The 17,625-nt window shown below is 40.7% G+C and overlaps 1 protein-coding gene across 1 annotated transcript; it reads right to left on the bottom strand.

Moving 5' to 3' along the window:
• Positions 1-1,736: 1,736 nt before the first annotated feature.
• On the bottom strand, positions 1,737-3,552 carry LOC115764022 (probable cytochrome P450 6d5). Its single transcript, XM_030706854.1, is given in 6 exon segments — positions 1,737-1,940; positions 2,000-2,248; positions 2,307-2,737; positions 2,801-2,873; positions 2,876-2,946; positions 3,023-3,552. Coding segments are annotated over 6 exon segments (1,518 nt in total). The 3' UTR covers positions 1,737-1,776.
• Positions 3,553-17,625: the final 14,073 nt, after the last annotated feature.

The following is a 17,625-nucleotide window of genomic DNA, read 5'->3' as shown; positions in this document are numbered from 1 at the left end:
TAATCTGGCATTTAAATCTGAACACCGATTTTTTAGTCGAAATGCATGTCCAAATCTTACCCCAAGATTCGTATATAGACACGGGTCAAAAATTACCACCCCCATATCTCGGCCAAATCTCATCCGATTTTCACGAAGTTTGGCTTTTTCTTCATGGTTTTCGCTCTAGATTAATGTTGCATTCAAAGCTCGACACCCATTTTTTGCTCGAAATTCATGTTCAAATCTTACCCCAAGATTCGTATATAGACATGGATCAAAAATTACCACCCCCATAACTCGGTCAAATCTCATCCGATTTCCACGAAGTTTGGCGTTTTCCTCATGGATTTCCCTCTAGATTAATCTGGCATTCAAATCTCGACACCGATTTTTTAGCCGAAATGCATGTCCAAATCTTACCCCAATATTCGTATATAGACATGGGTCAAAATTTACCACCACCATAACTCGGCCAAATCTCATCCGATTTTCACGAAGTTTATTTTTTTATATATATTTTTATTTTCGGATATAATACAGCTGCTATAGCAAGATTCGGTCGAATATAAGGATCCTATCTGGCAAAATGCTCTGTTTTTAAAGATATTTGGCCACCTTCACTCTTTTCACACATCTGCAAGACCGTAAGGCAAATGTGTTCATACATGCGGATAGACAGATTTGGCCAGAATATATATACTTTATGAGATTATTTTATCCTTCTAGCCCTTTTAAAATGCATTCAGGCTATGTGTGTAACGTGACATAATTTAAAATTACTCAAATGTACATAAATATACTTTATGATGACTTTAAATAGTTAAGCCAGCTTGGCCAAGACTTTGTAGCCTTTGTCGCAGCGCCCAATTAAGGGTGGGGTAAATAATTACACGCCGCGACTTGCTTAATTTCTAGCTGCTGCACAACTGAGCAGCCAAAAATAAAGTATGAGTATATGTATGTGTATATTAAGCGACCTTTTGTATGAAAATTTTGCCTTTTGGTGCATCAAGTTTTTAATAAAACGAACACGGTGTCGGGAACAATGCTGGCTTCCCTGCAACTGGCAGGCGGAAGGCGTGGCAGGCGGGCGTTGCAGCCGCCACCAACTTTTAAGTGAGCGGCATTAAAAGTTAGTCAACTTGTCAACGGCGTGGGCAGCAGGACCTCCCACACCCAGGTCCGAAATGAATTTTGGCCTCAACAGACACCGTTCAAGTGAAAACTGATTACTTGACGCTGACGCCAAGTTTTTACGCGCAATTGGCAAAAGCCGAAGAAATTTAATAAACGTAGAGCTCTAATTTGAAGAAAAAACCCGACAAGTGAGCCCCTAGCGACATTATGACGTGCGTTCCTTACCATAATCGGATCGGAAAACTAATCTTCTTTAAATTGCATTTTTATAAAGTGTAGAAAGAGGAATAGAGACATATTTGAATGCAATTTGACACCCCTTGTAAGTAAATGCTGGACAATGCTTTAATAAGGAAAGTGTCTGAAATAAAACTATTTAACTCCAATAAACTAAAATCTATACAAGGACTATAAGAGTTTATGCTGCACAATTTTTAAAACTTTTATTAAAGATCTTAATTATTAGTTATACTTTTCTAGAAGAAAGATCAGATCACAAGATACAGATCAATTCTAGAGCACAAAAAAACATATACTTAGTTGAAAAAAAAGTGTTTACCCGTTCATAAATATAGTCCTTTTGTGGCATGAATGAATCGCATTAATTAGTCACGGAAGTGTGAAGATTTTCATGCAGATTTTCATTATTTTGTAGGTCTATTTTTTTTTGGAGAGCTTTATAGGCACGCCTCCCTTTGAGAGCAAGGGAATTCCGTGCACGGTGAACTCGATCTCACGTTTTTGCTGGCGCGTTTCTAAGTTATAGTTCGTAAGTATTGTGGTCAAGGCAATCTTGACATTCAGCTTGCCCATTCTAGCCGCTATAAATAGTCACAATAAATAAATATTACAGGGTATCTTGGGGTAATCCTCTGCTTACCAATGCATTGACGCGGTCCAACACCGAAGGGCATATAAGCGATAGGGTTGTAGTTCTTATGCTCTTCGGTGAAGCGTTCTGGCTGATAGCTGAGCGGATCCGGGAAGTATTCCGCGTCGCGATGCATGCCCAGCAGCGAAATGATAATTTCGGTGCCCTTCTTAAGGACCAGCTTGCTATTCGGCAAAGGATAGTCTTGGTGGCACATGCGATTGAGTATCGGTAGCGCGGGATATTTGCGAGCAGTCTCTGCAAAGCGAACAATATTATCACAATATATCGGGCAAATCTTCGTGTTTAAGCCTACCCATAATGCACAATTCCAAATACTTCATGTCCTGTATAGCATCATAGTTGAGCACTCCGTTGTGTTTGGCCAGCGTCTGATTGATGTCGTCCAACAACTTGGCCAATACGTCCGGATTCTGCGCCAGCTCGTACAGAGTAAATGCGGCCGTCGATGCAGTTGTTTCATATCCAGCCACAAAGAACAAGAAAAGCTGGGCAGCAACGTTATCCTTGGATAGGGCCTTAAACGTATCCCCGGTTGCCTTTGCCGACCAAATGCTGTCGTCCTTGCTGACCTCTCCAGTGTTACGCAGCTGCAGTAGAAGTTGCATCAGGTCACGGCGTTCCGCGTTGCTCTGCTCCCTCATTGAAATGGTATGATGCACCAGATCTCGCATGTCTTCCACGCCATCCGGTTTCCAGCCCAGACGATTGAAGATTTTCTCCAAGCTAGCAGAAGATGGAAACCATATCTATTGTTGCACATGGAAATTAATTCAGCATTAGCCATACCCGGGATATAAAAAGGATGTAGTTCCACGCAGAATGTTTTTGGGGGTGTTCTGATTAACCGCTTTACTTATGCGACGTTGTCGGGTTGTGAAAAGCTGTCCACATCCAGGCCAAATATGGTCGAGGCAATAATGTCAATCGCAAAGCTAAAAGCACAATCGAAGAAGGGCACAAACTTGTCTAGACATGAAATCTCCTACTAGAACTGGACAGCAGACTTACCATGACATCAAATTCTTCATATCGATTTCCACAGTTCCAGACTGTTGTATTTTTACATTTAAATGGGCCAACATCTTGTCCGCAACATCCTCTGCAGTACCAAACATTCCCTTCAGTTTGCCAGATGTAAACGAGGGCGTCAGCTTGGTGCGCATTGTCTTCCAGCTCTTGCCCTCCATTGAGAAGAGACTTGCCGACAGGGGATCGTGTTTCTCGTCCACGTAAACACCGCGATCGTGGAAACTGGCAAAGTCCTTGACCATTATATCTTGGACCAACTGTGCATCGCGCACCAACAGCGCCGGCCTCAGCGTCAGATATATACCCAAAAATGGCTTTGTTGTCGACAGGTACATGTCATAGATGGCCAAGCCGAAGGAGCGCTTATTTCTGCGCACCGAGTCCAAAGCGCCAAAGGGTATGGTTCCAGCGGCTGAAGGGAAGCCCTTCCGCTGCCAAAAGCTGAAGGTCCATTTCAGATAGATATACAGGAGTGCGACCGCCCCCAGCAGAAATAATATTACAATCATTGCGACGTACGAGTGTACGACACGCGACTTCAAATGAAACTAACTGATGAAATATTTAGGCGTCTTTATAGTCGTGTGCGAAATGCTACCATCTTATCGCAATCGAGCCCCGAACGATTGCCGAACCCGCGCTGCCCCCTATTCTCATCGGAGGTGCTTCGTTGCCTTAATCGCCGCCGCTTGTGCCTCTTATCAGTACCTTAAGCATGCCCACATTTGTGAGGTATATTGTTGAGAATGTGTTGGTGCATAGCCACACCGTTTGCAGGGCGGTGTGGTAGGGCAAATGAATTTTTTTAAATTTCACAGTGACAAGGCACAAATGTGCATTTACTTGCTATGAACAATGACAAATGGAAACACAATAATTTCACAATGGGGAGTAAACGCCGATAAATAAATTTATTATTCTCTTAACTGCATTTAGCTTACAGTAAAAGTGCATAGCTGTTGGATTACTTCATATATATTACAAATATGATTCATTCTGTCTTAATTCTTTAAGTTATTTCAAATTTATATACCCTTTTTTTTAAATAAACAGGGTATACAACTGTTTGCTAGTAATCTAGACATTATAGAAAATACCTATTTGCCAGTAAAATTGTCAACATGAGTTTTAATAAAATTGTCATGGTAAGGTAGCGTATTTTTCTTCCTTTTTTGATAAGATGTTTCTCTACTGACACTTTTTCTCTAATAGGATTATGTGATTGTGATAATAAGCTTGTACTCATTGTGACTTTTCGCAACGCTAGTGGCTCCGATTGTGAACTATTAAATTTTATACTTTGTAATGCTAGCAATTCATATATGTACACAAGCAGTATCCCCACCTCAGACAAAATCGGTCGAGCAGGTTTGTGCTCACTATCAACAAATGACTTTGCAATTTGTGCAGGGGTTTGATGTTTTTGTTTAACCTAGGTCAGGAAAATGTTGAATTAGTCTTGTTCATGACCAAACACAATGTGTTGTGTTATAATTATTAAACTAGTTTCTTTATCAATATAACTATATTTACAGTCCCATCTTATCTTTGCTTACGTACCTAGCTGTAAGTGTTGCTGTTGCATTTATTAATATAAGGTAGTCCCATTTTAGTACCCTGGACCACTATGTTGTTTAGTAAGTGAACCCATTCATAATGGTTAAAGAGGGTGTAATTTATTTGTGGAAATGTCTATGACAGGCGAAAGAAAGCAACTCCCACCCCGTAAAGTATATAAAGCCGACCTAGCCATCCGTCCGTCCGTCCGTCATGGTCCGTCCGTATGCATGAACGCTTCGATCTCTGAACCTATAAGAGCTAGAAATAAATCATTGATTGTTGGTATTCCTTGTGCCCGCACAGTACGCGTTTATTTCCAATAGTCGATATCTTGCTCCGTTTCCAAGCAATCGATAAGAATCGATATCAAAATCCTGGTTTTCTGAGCAAATCTCTGATTTGATTAACTAGAATCATCAAACTAAATATGTTGCTTCAAGAACAGTACAACAAGTGTATGCATATACTAGAATCCCCGACCCAGCGAAGAAGGTTATGGGTATACACTAGCCTCCCGACTAGGCCACTCTTACATGTTATTCCAGTTTATTTTAGATACTTATATATAGACCAATTGTTAAATATTCCCAATTTAAGCCGCAATTTCGTGTGGCTTTACTAAAATTCGTTCATCATTCAATTGAATAAAAGCTATATATATGCTCGTATCCAATGAATGAATGTTGTTATCGTATTTACAGTTTAAAGATGGCGCAATTAAGCGCGGAAATACATATATTATGCGTGAAAATCAATTTTATTTCAGTATGAGAGAAAAACAATGCACACAACAGCTCGCTCGAAAAGCCTATGCAGGCGAATTTAAATTTAAATTTAAATGCAGAACGCCTCGTTGATATTTAATATCAATAACGTAATTTATTGACGTCAATGAAGTGGTGAGGTGGTGAGGCGGGCGGTAGAGCCAGCCGATATGGAGATGGCGCTAGTGTAGGAAAGTAGGTAACAGGTTCAAGTCCCATACATCAATTTGTGTGCTCAGTCATGGCTGGTTCGAAATGCAAATGCTTTTGCAATAAGCTTTCAATGTATGCATGTGTGTCTCTGTGTGTGTGTGTGTGCCAGCCAATAAATCAAAATATGAAACTCTAAAAGCATTTTTAGGTATTAGTCACAAGCTGCGCGAGCTAAACACATTTTGACGCCATGAAAACCTTTTGAAGCTGTCTTTGTACCGCACCCAGCTTCCATTCGCCCACCCCCGATCCCCGATCCCCCAGCTGCTAGCAGCCAGCGACAAATGCGCTTAGTGCTTAGCAGACCAAGAGAAAATGCCGCTGGCAGGCGAGCGGCGCTGAACCCGCGTCTCATTATAAATTTGCCAGTTTTGCACGTTTCCGCTGTACGCGCCAAAAAATGTCACAAAGTTTCAAATGGCTGCACACACACACACACACACTTACAGACTCACATTGATACAGTCACATACACACACATAGTCCTTCTACCCGTTGCTTGTAGTGCTGGGTTTGCTTGTGGCTGCCTTTGCAGCCGTCTCTGTTTCTCCTTGGGCTAAATGTCAGCTTTTGTCTTGGCTTGCACGCCAAAAAGTATGCTGAAACAATGTCAAGCATAATTTGCATACAGTTTTAGCTGTGCCCCGCGCACCGCGCACCGTGCCCCATGACTCATGCACCAAGCCTGCCCACCGCCTCGTACTACCTCCTGCCTGTTGTTGGCTGTTGCCTTTGCCGGTGGTCATTATGTTTGGCTGCCGTGGCAGGCACGCACAGACACTCGCTCACGCTCACAATGCTCTTTTGACACTAATTTAATTTACGTCACTTCATCTCTTTTAGACCAGACCAGACCAGTCAGTACAGCTGACCAAACAGCCAGCCAGCCTGGTTGCTCCAGATGTCATGGAATTGTGCTAAGCTTGTGCCTCTGTGCTAAACGAAATCAACTAACTGCCTCATGTCAACAACGGCAAACAAAATACGATTTCAATTTGAAATGCAGCCTCTGAACAGTCAATAGATTTGTCTCCCATAGCTCCTAATTGCTATAGCAGCTGTGCAGGTAACATACATTACCCATAATGCAGCACTTCTTTTCGAATTTGATGAGGTTCATCAAATGTGGATCGATTGATATTAGCATTTACCTACTGAGAGGTGCTGCTATTTTAGAAAATTGCCATATTTAATGAATTGATAAAAGAGATAGAAGTGAAAGAAAGTTTCTATCAATCTCGGAATTAATACGATTTAAAAATACCTAAATTGACTTTAAGTCAATATTCGTTCCGAACCCAGCTTTGATTTGAGAATGTTATACGCCCTTAATTATGTTTGATACTTCTAGCTACCTTAATTACATGTTATTGACTATTATTAAAGCTTTTAATAAATAGATTTTTAGTGAAATTGGCAAAGTTCCTCATGGGAAAAGTTTAAAAGTCTGAAACGTCAGTTTCGCCTTGCTGTGTAAAACTTATTTGGCGGTATACGGTCATGCAATGTGTAACACATTCAAGGACATATCCTCGACTCTATAAAGTGTATATAATATGTATCATTATCAACAGCCAACAGTGCAAGCAGATCTTCCAGTTTTAAGGATGTCCTCCTGAAACTTTGCATTGGTCGAAGCGGGCCGGATCGGGCCACTATATCAAGTAGCTGCCATGGGAACGATTGGTCGACCTTGTATGAAAAACTGTTTGACCAAATTCGGCATTTGAAACTTAGACTATGCTCCTTATTACCCGCCCATGTCGATCATCGAATAAAGAAGCAAGTCTTTCAGTCAGAACAAATAGTTTTGCACATAGAGATCTTCTGATTTTCAAGATACCTTCACCAAAATTTAGTGGCTTAAAAATGGAGAGCACATGGGCAGAATTCATTAAGTTAAACAATATTCTCGCCGCCCACTTCGATTTAACTCAAACGGCGGCAGGAAAGCCACATTGCTGGGGGGCTCACAACTTTGTTGCAATAACCCATAACCCAGTTTTTATGAATTCAGCCGTGAGTTCATAGTTTTAATTGCCTTATATATGTAAAACATATAAAAATCAAAGCTGCATATGTAACTTTGTAGCCATTTGTCACACAAAGTGCAGCACTTAACAGCTGGCTCATAAATTAAACGCTGGCGTTGAACATTTCTACGGAAAATTACACCTTCACATTTACAAATTAACACACCCGCTTTCCCGGCTAATTGTAATTAATAATGCAGTCCGGCAGGCGGCACACCTGACTGTGCCACGCCCACCTCATACACACACACACACACACTCACACATACCCGCATCAAACACTTACCTATACACTGCAATTAATTAACGTGACATATACAACTTGAAACATACAACGATGATGACCACTTCCGCTCATTAACCAGTTGAAAAATTAACATGCGGCTATAAATTATACATATGACAATAAAATCACAGAGAGTGTGCGGCTAGGCAAATATAATATGATAGAATAGCATGTGCCCCGGTCCATTTGAAATGGGTTAAGAGGGTAGTGCAATATTTAAATACCTCAATGCGTATGCATATTATTGATCAGGATAACAAGCAGAGTCGATTTTGCCATGTCCATATGACAGTTTGTTAGTAGTTCCTTGCAACTAGAAAGCCTAGAGACAGTAATTTGGAGCATATATTCTTCTATAACATACGCAAAATAAGTTTATCATTCCTATAAAATCGATAAGACTCGATTTTGAGACAACATGTTTAAAAAGAAAAACGGATACAGAAATCAGTTGAGTTACGTTCATCGGGAACGTAGAAAATCAAGCAAATCTATATCTATATCAAAGCTAGAGCTGGTTAATAGCCCACAGGAAGCAAGCCTGAATAGGTCATACATCTCAATAGATTTTTAGCTTTTTTTTTTTACTTGTTTCTCTAGAGCAGTGAAAATTAGTTTCATACGGATCTGAGGACACCTTCGAATGAACATTGAACCCCCATTTGCAACCTAGTGGATGGGATTTGAGTCTTAAATGAATTTTCACAACTATCTATCGATGATTTTCTAAAGTTATATGATGGAGAAATGTACTACTGTTAAAAAAATCAGTTTTGATTTGAGCCGTGTGCGTTAATCACCGAGCAATCAGTCAGTCAATAAATCAGGACGAGCAGTTTTGTATATATGAATACATATGTGATTGATGGTCGTAACAGGGCCGGAATCAACTTTTGAACTGTGCATTGTTTTGGGTGGCAGCATTTTAGATGGTCCCATGTTTATATTTGCATAAGCACTGCACTTCTCCATAAACCAAACTCGTTGTCATCAAAAATTTTTCATTTAATTTGCAGCTCAACTCAATTTGAAAAATCTTTAGCCAAATTGTTCGGCCAATGGCCGCCGGGAATATAAAGGAAAATGCTGTGGAAAAAACAAAAGCAAAACTAAGCCACACACATGCATGCACACGCACATATGCTCAAGCTAGAAAAGGCAAAAGAAAAAGTAATAACAAATGAAAAGAGACGGCAACTGCAGGCAGAGAAAAGCAAACAAGGCGAGAGCTGAAGGACTGAAGCACCAAGATCTGTTTGCATTATTGATGGCCTGGATTATCTTGAGCTGCGTCGGTGCTATTGACGAGTGCGTTGACAACTATATGTAGAGAGTATGTGGGAGTCTGTGTGTGAGTGTGCCTGAGTGTATTTGTGTGTGTGTGTGTGGTGGTGCAGCTAAAGCTTAACCAATGCTGCTGCAGCTGCTTCAAGCATATTTGCAATTTAATTAATTTAGAAGTGTTTGTTTTATCAAGTGTTGATTGTCTCACTTGTTTGTGGCACTTACGAGCGTGCCATTTCAAAGGCGTTACTCGAGCATCAAGACAATGCCTGGACCAAAATCGATAAGCCGCACGAATGGTCAAGCTGCTCCAGCAGGACGACCTGCAATCCAAAAGTCCCCTACCCCTCACTGCACTCCAGTGCAGCGCCACTTCCAATCACAATCCCAGGCGACTCGACTAGCGTCTGGCGGCGCCGAGCAATGCTTTTTATCTTAATCTGCTGCAAATAGACATTAAATGCTATTTCTTTAGATTTATTCAGACAACAACAACAGCAGCAGCAACAAAATGGCGAGGACCAACAGCAACAGCCAGCAACATAACGACAGATTGGCACGAGCGGGCAGCCAAGTGGCAATTTGTGGCTTTGCACGGCAAACCGACATCATCAGCATTGGATAAAACAAAGGCCAAACGAACAGCTAGCCAGACGGCCAGACAACCAGCTAGCCAGTCAGCCAGCCGGCCAGCCAGTCAGTAAAATGGAAACTGAAGGAGAGACCGAGTGGGAGGAAGTTGTCGGCATTTGTCCCACGGGCATTGCATGTTTGAAGCAAATTTATTACAAGCAACAGCCCGCAGTCGCAGTTGTCTAGGCCATCAGCACTTGGCTCCGAGGAGCTCGGTTTGGATCCGCTCTCTTGGCCTGGTACGTGTCGCTTTGTATTGAGTGCGAATCTGTTATGTGCTGGAGGGGGCAGGTGGGTGTTGCGCTGTCGCTGAGCTGACCCTAGGCCAACTATCGACAAGCATCTTGGACTTCGGCTGTTGACTGTGCTGTCTCTGCTGACTACTTTGCCACTTATAAATTCCAGCAGTACATGGCCCAAACACTTGTTACATCAATTAGACGGCCACAGAGTGGCAAAATCTGTGTGTATCTGCCTGTGTGTGTGTGCGAGTGTGTGTGTGTGACTGTGTTCCTTGGTCAGAATGCGAAAAGAGATTGTTGGTTTTGCCATCAAGGTGTCCAACTGAGCTGAGTTGCAATGTCAAACGCGCTTAGATGGGCGTGACAATGCCATGTGGCTTTAATTATTAGTGGTAAGGCCAAGCGTCAAAGGTTAGTTGGTTTACGGATGCCAAAGTTGGGACGGGCGATGGCACGAGATATGGGTCAAAAAGTTTATGCAAAAGCTGTGGGGATACCATCACAGCAACAACAGGGTGGAGTGGCCGGGCACTCTAGTTGATTACACGTCAATGCTCCCCAAGGGAATTGTAGCGCATCATTGGACGCATTAGGCAATCCAACTGCTTATCATTAATTATATTTTATCAATTATTAACTGTGAATTTATTACTGTGCTAGCATTTCTGTTGCCAGTTCATAAAACTTTTTATTTACTTGTGTACATTTCATATTTGTGTTTAAATTTTACACTATTAGTTTAAAAAGTGGCACGGTCACTCTGGCAGCAGATCTCACTTATGTTAGGCTTATGTTAAGCTTTATGTTAAGTGTTATGTTAACCCGTATATTAACCTTGAAAGACTAAACTCGAACAAATACTGAATGTACTGTATCACTTAATTGCTTAATTCAAATGTTTCTCTAAGTATAATAAAAAAATTTAATGTTTAATAAGACATATAAGCACATAAAGTTAAATTTATTTATAGTAGAAATGTTAAATGCACTCTGTGAACGTAAGTATTCAATTTAAAGCTTAATAAAATTCTCTTTTGTGTGCATTTAATTATTAGTATTTGTTGTATGGCAAATTAAAGTTTTCTAAACAATAATATATAATATCGGATATATTTCCAGAGTTATGCTTATACAGCTAGAATTTCAACACACTTTTATATGAATATGAGTAAAGTCCGAATTATTCCATAATAACAACCGTCTATTCGTAGCTGCAACCTAATTTTGAATTCTCCAATTACAATAAAAACTAGTTGCACTCGCAAAATAATTGGATACGAGCAATTTCATTTATATGGCGCATACATATAGAGACATCAATGCACATACTTAGCCACTGCCATGATGCCAAATTGGCTGTGGCTTAATTAAATCATACTCGAGTTGAAGTACGGTAGCCGAAAAGCCAATGCTGTCTGCCAGGCAACATATGTACTATATATACATATACACAGATATATAGATATGGACAGACACACAGCCTGGCACATGTGTAAGGGCCAAATTGCATTCTGTAAGCGCATCAGAAAATCTGTGCATAATTAAAATTATTTTAGCCAAATTATTTTGTATTTCAATTTGCGCGCCTGCGAGAGTGCGGGTAATTGTGGGCCATAATTTTCTAATTTGAGTGATGCTGCAGTTTTGGCCACTCAATGGTCATTTGACTGCAATGTCATAAATTATTATTGACATATTTGGGGTCTACAGCAAATGGTGAGCGTGAGGCGATGTGACAGTTTTGCAGTTCGCTTTTATTCATTTATGTTCAATAATTATTTTAGTCTGGCAAATTTGTAAAAATGAACATGCAAAATAAGTATAATTGCAATCAAGCGAAGACAATAAAAAATGAATGCTCCAAATAATTGAAATCAATTCAAATGTTGACAAACAAATAAAGCGCGTTAAATCGAAATTTAAAATTCAAACTCTTAAACATTCAAATACACTGCCATGCTTAAATTACAGCATAAGCAAATGTTTTTAATTAATACTGTTCTCTGTTTACCATATTTGTGAGTGTGGCATGCATATTATTTATGCACACGCATATTGATTTGCAACAGCTTCGCTCTGGGCAAAGTTCAGTGGCAATTGCCAATCAAAGCAAATAGATTCAGTTGAAAATTAACTAATTTCTAATTTATTTTTACCGGTCCAGTTAAACCGTTTACGACAATTACCAAAAACCAAATTCCTAAATAACGTTTGTCCAATCAGCCGTCTAAATTATGCTTAACCCATGTAATTTGTACGCTTTTTAAACACAGCTACTAAGCCCCCATGCGTGATTTATTTGAATTTTGTTAAAACTTTTGCTTCTATAAACGAATAATTTGTTTTGTTAAGCATACGACAAAAACCATTTCTCACCTAAAAATAAAGGTTTCATTAACTCTTATATATGAATATACCGTAAATACTTTGGCATGGAATTCAAACGTTGAGGAAGTGTTTCACACTTTTCGGAAAATCGAATCATCCTTGATATTAAAGGAGTCAACATATATATTATTTCATTTATTTGAAAGCCCCAATCTACTAAAAATTAATGCTGCAGCCTAATCGTTTGCTGGCCGTGTCTTAAATTTATTACTTGACAGATTGACAGCTTGACAGATTTTATCGCCGCGAATGTTGAAGTCCATCCAGGTGTTTGCCATGCCTGAAATTAAATTTGTTCATTTATATATGTTGAGCTTAGCACATTGTATAGTTGGTGAATTTGTATTAAAAACAAAAATCTCGCTTCTTTAATACCTTAGTTAAAAGAGCAGTCAATTAAATTAACAGTGTACTAATTTGTTATTGCGATTGGAAGCTGCTTGCATTCATCTACCACAGCTCCATTCACATCACTCGCTAATCCTTTCAATTAGCGGGCCAAAGTCGCACGGATCAATTTGCCATGCCACAAATTCAATTTCGCTGCCATTGAGTCTCGTTTGAAGTTAAACCAAACTGAAAATTGAGTACTGTGACCCACAACGAATTGCTGGCTCTGTCCACGCTCTGCTCTGCTCTGCTCTGCACCGATTGCTGGCTGTCCAGTTTCAGCTCAAGCTCCAGCTCTCAGCGCTCCGGATCGGGGTTTTGCTGGCGCAATGCTCGCTGATTGTCAGGAGCGACAGCTTGCAGCAAATGAATATTTAAGTCCAATGTATGCAAATGCGTTGCACGCTCCGCTATAAACAAAATCAAAATATTTTCGTTGACACAGCGTGGAACAATACCAAAAAGTCAAAACGAACAGCGCAAAATAAATACTCTAGCAGCTATGCGATAAATTGTAAATCTTTTACAAAATTAGTTAATAAAAATATTTAAAAACCTTTTTTATATGCAAAAAATAATAAAAATTGGAACCCGTTTATGAAAAAAAATTATTTAGAGCTTAGAGCTAAGCGGGTTTTTTAGTTGTACAAAAAAATATATATATATTTGTTGCATAGTGTAATATGATAAAATACACAACACATATATATGGAATAAAATGCATAGAATTTTCCAACCACTTTACGAGAATATTCAAATACATTCTACAAGACTATTACATGTTGCGAACGCTTGAAAAATACTTAAAAAAAGCAACAAATTAACAAATTGCGCGGCACAAGAAAGTGTAATAAATAAGCGCAACTGCCAAAAACTGCACAAATAGCTGTCATTAGGCGGAACAAAAAGCGGACTGGGTCTGATAGAGAGCAGGTGCGGCATAATTGCCAAACATTTCGCCCGTTAACCTAAGAAAATTGCCAAGCACACAAAAACAAGCGCACACACACATGAGAGGCGCCACGCGGAGCCCGCAGAGGAGCCTCCTGGAGCAACGAGTGGCAATAAGAACAACAAGCTTAGCAGCTTAAAATAATTTATTATGCTTAAAGTAAGTAAATGGCTATGGCAGGTCAGCAATCGAGCACCCGCCCCCCCTACCAATTGTAACATCTGGGCGCTCGGTCATATGTGCGACTGGGCCCAGGCATTGCTGGCACTAGTGACACGCACGGAAGTCAAGTAATGTTAATGTCTGGTCAACTGGAAAAACAAAGTAAATTAATTGTAGGTTCAAAGAACGCCAAGCAGCCGAGGCATGTCCGAGCAAGGCCAGGTCGCCCCATCATCAGAGCGCCAAGCTAAGCCTGACCAGGCTGGCGGCCATTCCTGATTATCGAGTGCGACGCGGTCACTGAAGACTTCCTGCTTGTCTTGAATGCCTGCCCGCTTGGCTGCCCGCCTGCTGGACTGTCTGCTTTCCTTGCCAGGCAGCATTTCTGTGTTAGTGTGCGTGCGTGTGTGTCTTGGTATTGAGTTTTTTAGCAGAGTGCAGCCAAGCGAAACCAATTTCCTATACACTGTAACCAGGCCAGGCCATCCCTTTTAAGTCTGCTGTGTGTGTGTGTGCGTGTGCATGTGTGCGCGTTTCCTGTTGCAGCTGCCTCGTTGGGTTGACAAAGCGCGTGTTGATGCGCGCGTCAAACTTGCACTGGCTGCCGGAAGTACTGCCAACAATGGACGCTCGCTCAGCTTCGCAGTGCATAACAAACGCGCGGCTTACTGACACGTAATATATCAATGCGCTTCGCTGGATCACCGGTGGACGTTTGGCTAGCTGAAATATGTGTTCATCTCTGGCGACAGCTTTCCTATGCAAATAGTAGTCGGGGCCAAGCTTAGGGCAAAACTTGTAAGCATTGGGCTATAATATTTGTTTACTTAGGTCATATGCCGTTAACTACGCTTAAGTATTTACAATATGCACACACACACGCATGCATATTTACAAACTTAATTCGCATAAGCGTGTGTCAATAGCCTTGCTTAAATTTATTTTACAGGGTCAAAGTCACATTTCAATTCAGTTGGTAATCTCTTCATTTTATATATTCAGCCAATGGTATTTTCCTACTCGAATATATTTAAAAAATATATTGTACAAGTTTTTTAATGCATTATATTTCCTCAGCTTTAATTTCAACTAAATATGATACGCTACATTTTCCAGATAAGATATGCAAAGCATGATTAAATATTATATATACTTACGTTTTTAACAAATTTTAAATTAAAAAGTTTTTAATTTATTTTTTAATTGCACGCTTAATACAGATTTGAATGATTTTTGTAGTTTATTTATACAAGTTAGTTAAAAATGTAAAACTATTATTTATTTCTAATTTTTTAGAAATAATAATGTTTTTGTTATCGCTTTAGGTCCACTGTAGGAGCTGTGATATTTCGACTTTGGACTTCAACTGCGATTCAATTTTCCAGTGTTTGCAAATGCCTGCGAGGCAGGGCAGCAGCTCGTGACATGTTGCTGTGTGTGTGTGTGTGTGTGGGTGTGGGGAACCCCCGCAAGATGCAAAAAATAAAATCATTTGTTGACAATTTGTTTAGCTGCTGTTGCCACTACAATATTTTTTCTCTCTGCTGGTAGCAGGACACCCGCTGCCGCTGCCGCTGCCGCCTTGCAAGTTGTTTTCACAAATTATTTGGTATGCAAAACACTTTCGGCAAATATTGATTTTGGAAATTTGTACAACAAAAAAAGTACGACAAAACGACAGTGTCTACGCGACATTGTAGCAGCATTTGGCGACGACGGCGACAGGCTAAAGAGACCAAAAGGCACTAAACTTCGTAGCATACTTTTTGGGGCGCACAGTCGCTGTAACGCGCAGCCTGCTCCAACAGCATCAAGAGTCTCGCGCACTGACGTCATAAAGGCTGCTTTCTTACTGCATTGGTATGCACGGACCTCAACTGCAATGTCTTTGCCGTCATGCCGCGCCACACCGCGCGGCACGTGATATGTGCCACATGCCAACGCAGAGACTGTAGGTTCGATGCTTGAGGTCGGCTGTGCACCACTTTAAATTAGCTTTAAAAGTGCCCCAACAACTGTATCATATTTTGTTCGGGATCGAGTAGAGCTTTCCATGGCTGCACTGGTGCAATTTGGGCTAGCATTTAATTAGCTCGCTGCGAGGCTCCGCAAGTGCAACAACCCAAAAATTTGCGCACATAAACGCAGCAGGCAGGCGGCTGAATGAATGCCATGAATGCGACGGACGTCTGTTTGAATGGGTCGCCGCCGCCTCAGTCTCGTTCGCTATTCGCGTTTGCGCCAGCACAGCCAAAACAGCACACATAGTGCCTATAGACAGCATGGTAGCCGCCTGTAAATGCAAAGTTTTTCGATTTAAGTTCATAATTAAAGTGCAAGCAAAGGCACACTAGCAGAGCGGGCGCAAAGTTAAATTGGGTTTAAATTTACCATGTACTCGCATTAATTTGCTAAGCCAGGCGGCGAAGGTCACATGCCTCTATGCTCCCCTTTAACCGGAAGCCCGAAGGCCAGATTTCTTAGTCACGCACACTCCCACACACACGCACACACACGCATGCCTCGCGCCAGCTGCAATTCGGTCGGTGCGTGTTTAAGGCAATAATTTGGGCAATTTCTGGCAGACTAACGAATTCACACAGCCGCAACTAACCTGGCAAGTCGAGTCGAGTGTCCTGGACGACATTTATTGAATAACTTGGCCGCGTTTTCAGCATTTGAGTTGTGCTAATGCGCGCCCAAAGTTGGGCACCAAGCTGTCAACGAATTGCGCTGCATTTCAAAAATACCAGCTAGCAGTTGCGCGAAAAGTTTGCTCAGTTTTTCGAGTTATCGGATTGTTTGCGACTGGCTTAAATTGTACTTGGGCCGGACTAAAGATGGCTACGCTGATGACGATGCGACGACAGCGAGCATGACACAAGTTAAACATTTTCGCGGCTGGCAGTTTATGAATGCTGAAAGCCTTTGCGACTTGCACTGCTTTTTCAAGCTATACCCTGTAAAAATCTTCAAAAAAGTATTTGCCTGGAGGTCAAATAACAATTAATGCATAAAATGAGTTTGTCCTGACTATCTGAACGCACAGCCTAAGCCGCAAGAGCTACCAAGGTGACATTTTTACTCAAGCTTCCTTCTGGGTCTAGCACTAAAAAATTCGACTTCCAAGTGTACGAAAAGGATGCTCAAAAGTTAGCACAGCATGAAAACCACCAAAAACAATGCAGTCCTGTATATTTATATATAAATACAAACGAGGTCATGCACCCATATAGCTTATGTGTCTAAGCGTCGGCCTAACAAGCGAGAGGTCGTCGGTTCAAGTCCAGTTGTCAATAAGGGTATTTGTATATCTAATTTGTTATTATTTTGAAAAGGGTTATAACTAAAAAGTAACACAGAAATGAAAATAAAAGTTTACAATAATAATACAATTTTTCTTTTGATTTGATCTTTTTGTCAACTGAACAGATATTATACTATGTAATTCTGTAATGGGTAATTTATTTCTTGGCCAGCGTTTCATTAGTATGTTAATTTGAGCACTATAAGGGCAATGGGGCCGTCGAACAACTGATGTGACAAACCGTGGTAAGCTCCCAATGGACATGACAGTATTGATGCTTGTTCGTTATACTTATATTGATAATGAATAGCATCGATGAGTATGATGAACGCGTGTTGGTGTTGGTTATTGGTTGTATATTTTAGAAG

The sequence above is a fragment of the Drosophila novamexicana genome, unplaced genomic scaffold, assembly GCF_003285875.2.
Source record: "Drosophila novamexicana strain 15010-1031.04,08,12 unplaced genomic scaffold, DnovRS2.1 tig00000817-arrow-arrow-pilon, whole genome shotgun sequence".
In the NCBI taxonomy this organism is placed as follows: Eukaryota; Metazoa; Arthropoda; class Insecta; order Diptera; family Drosophilidae; genus Drosophila; species Drosophila novamexicana.
The sequence above is the reverse complement of the archived record's forward strand: the minus strand, read 5'-3'. Positions and strand labels throughout refer to the sequence as shown.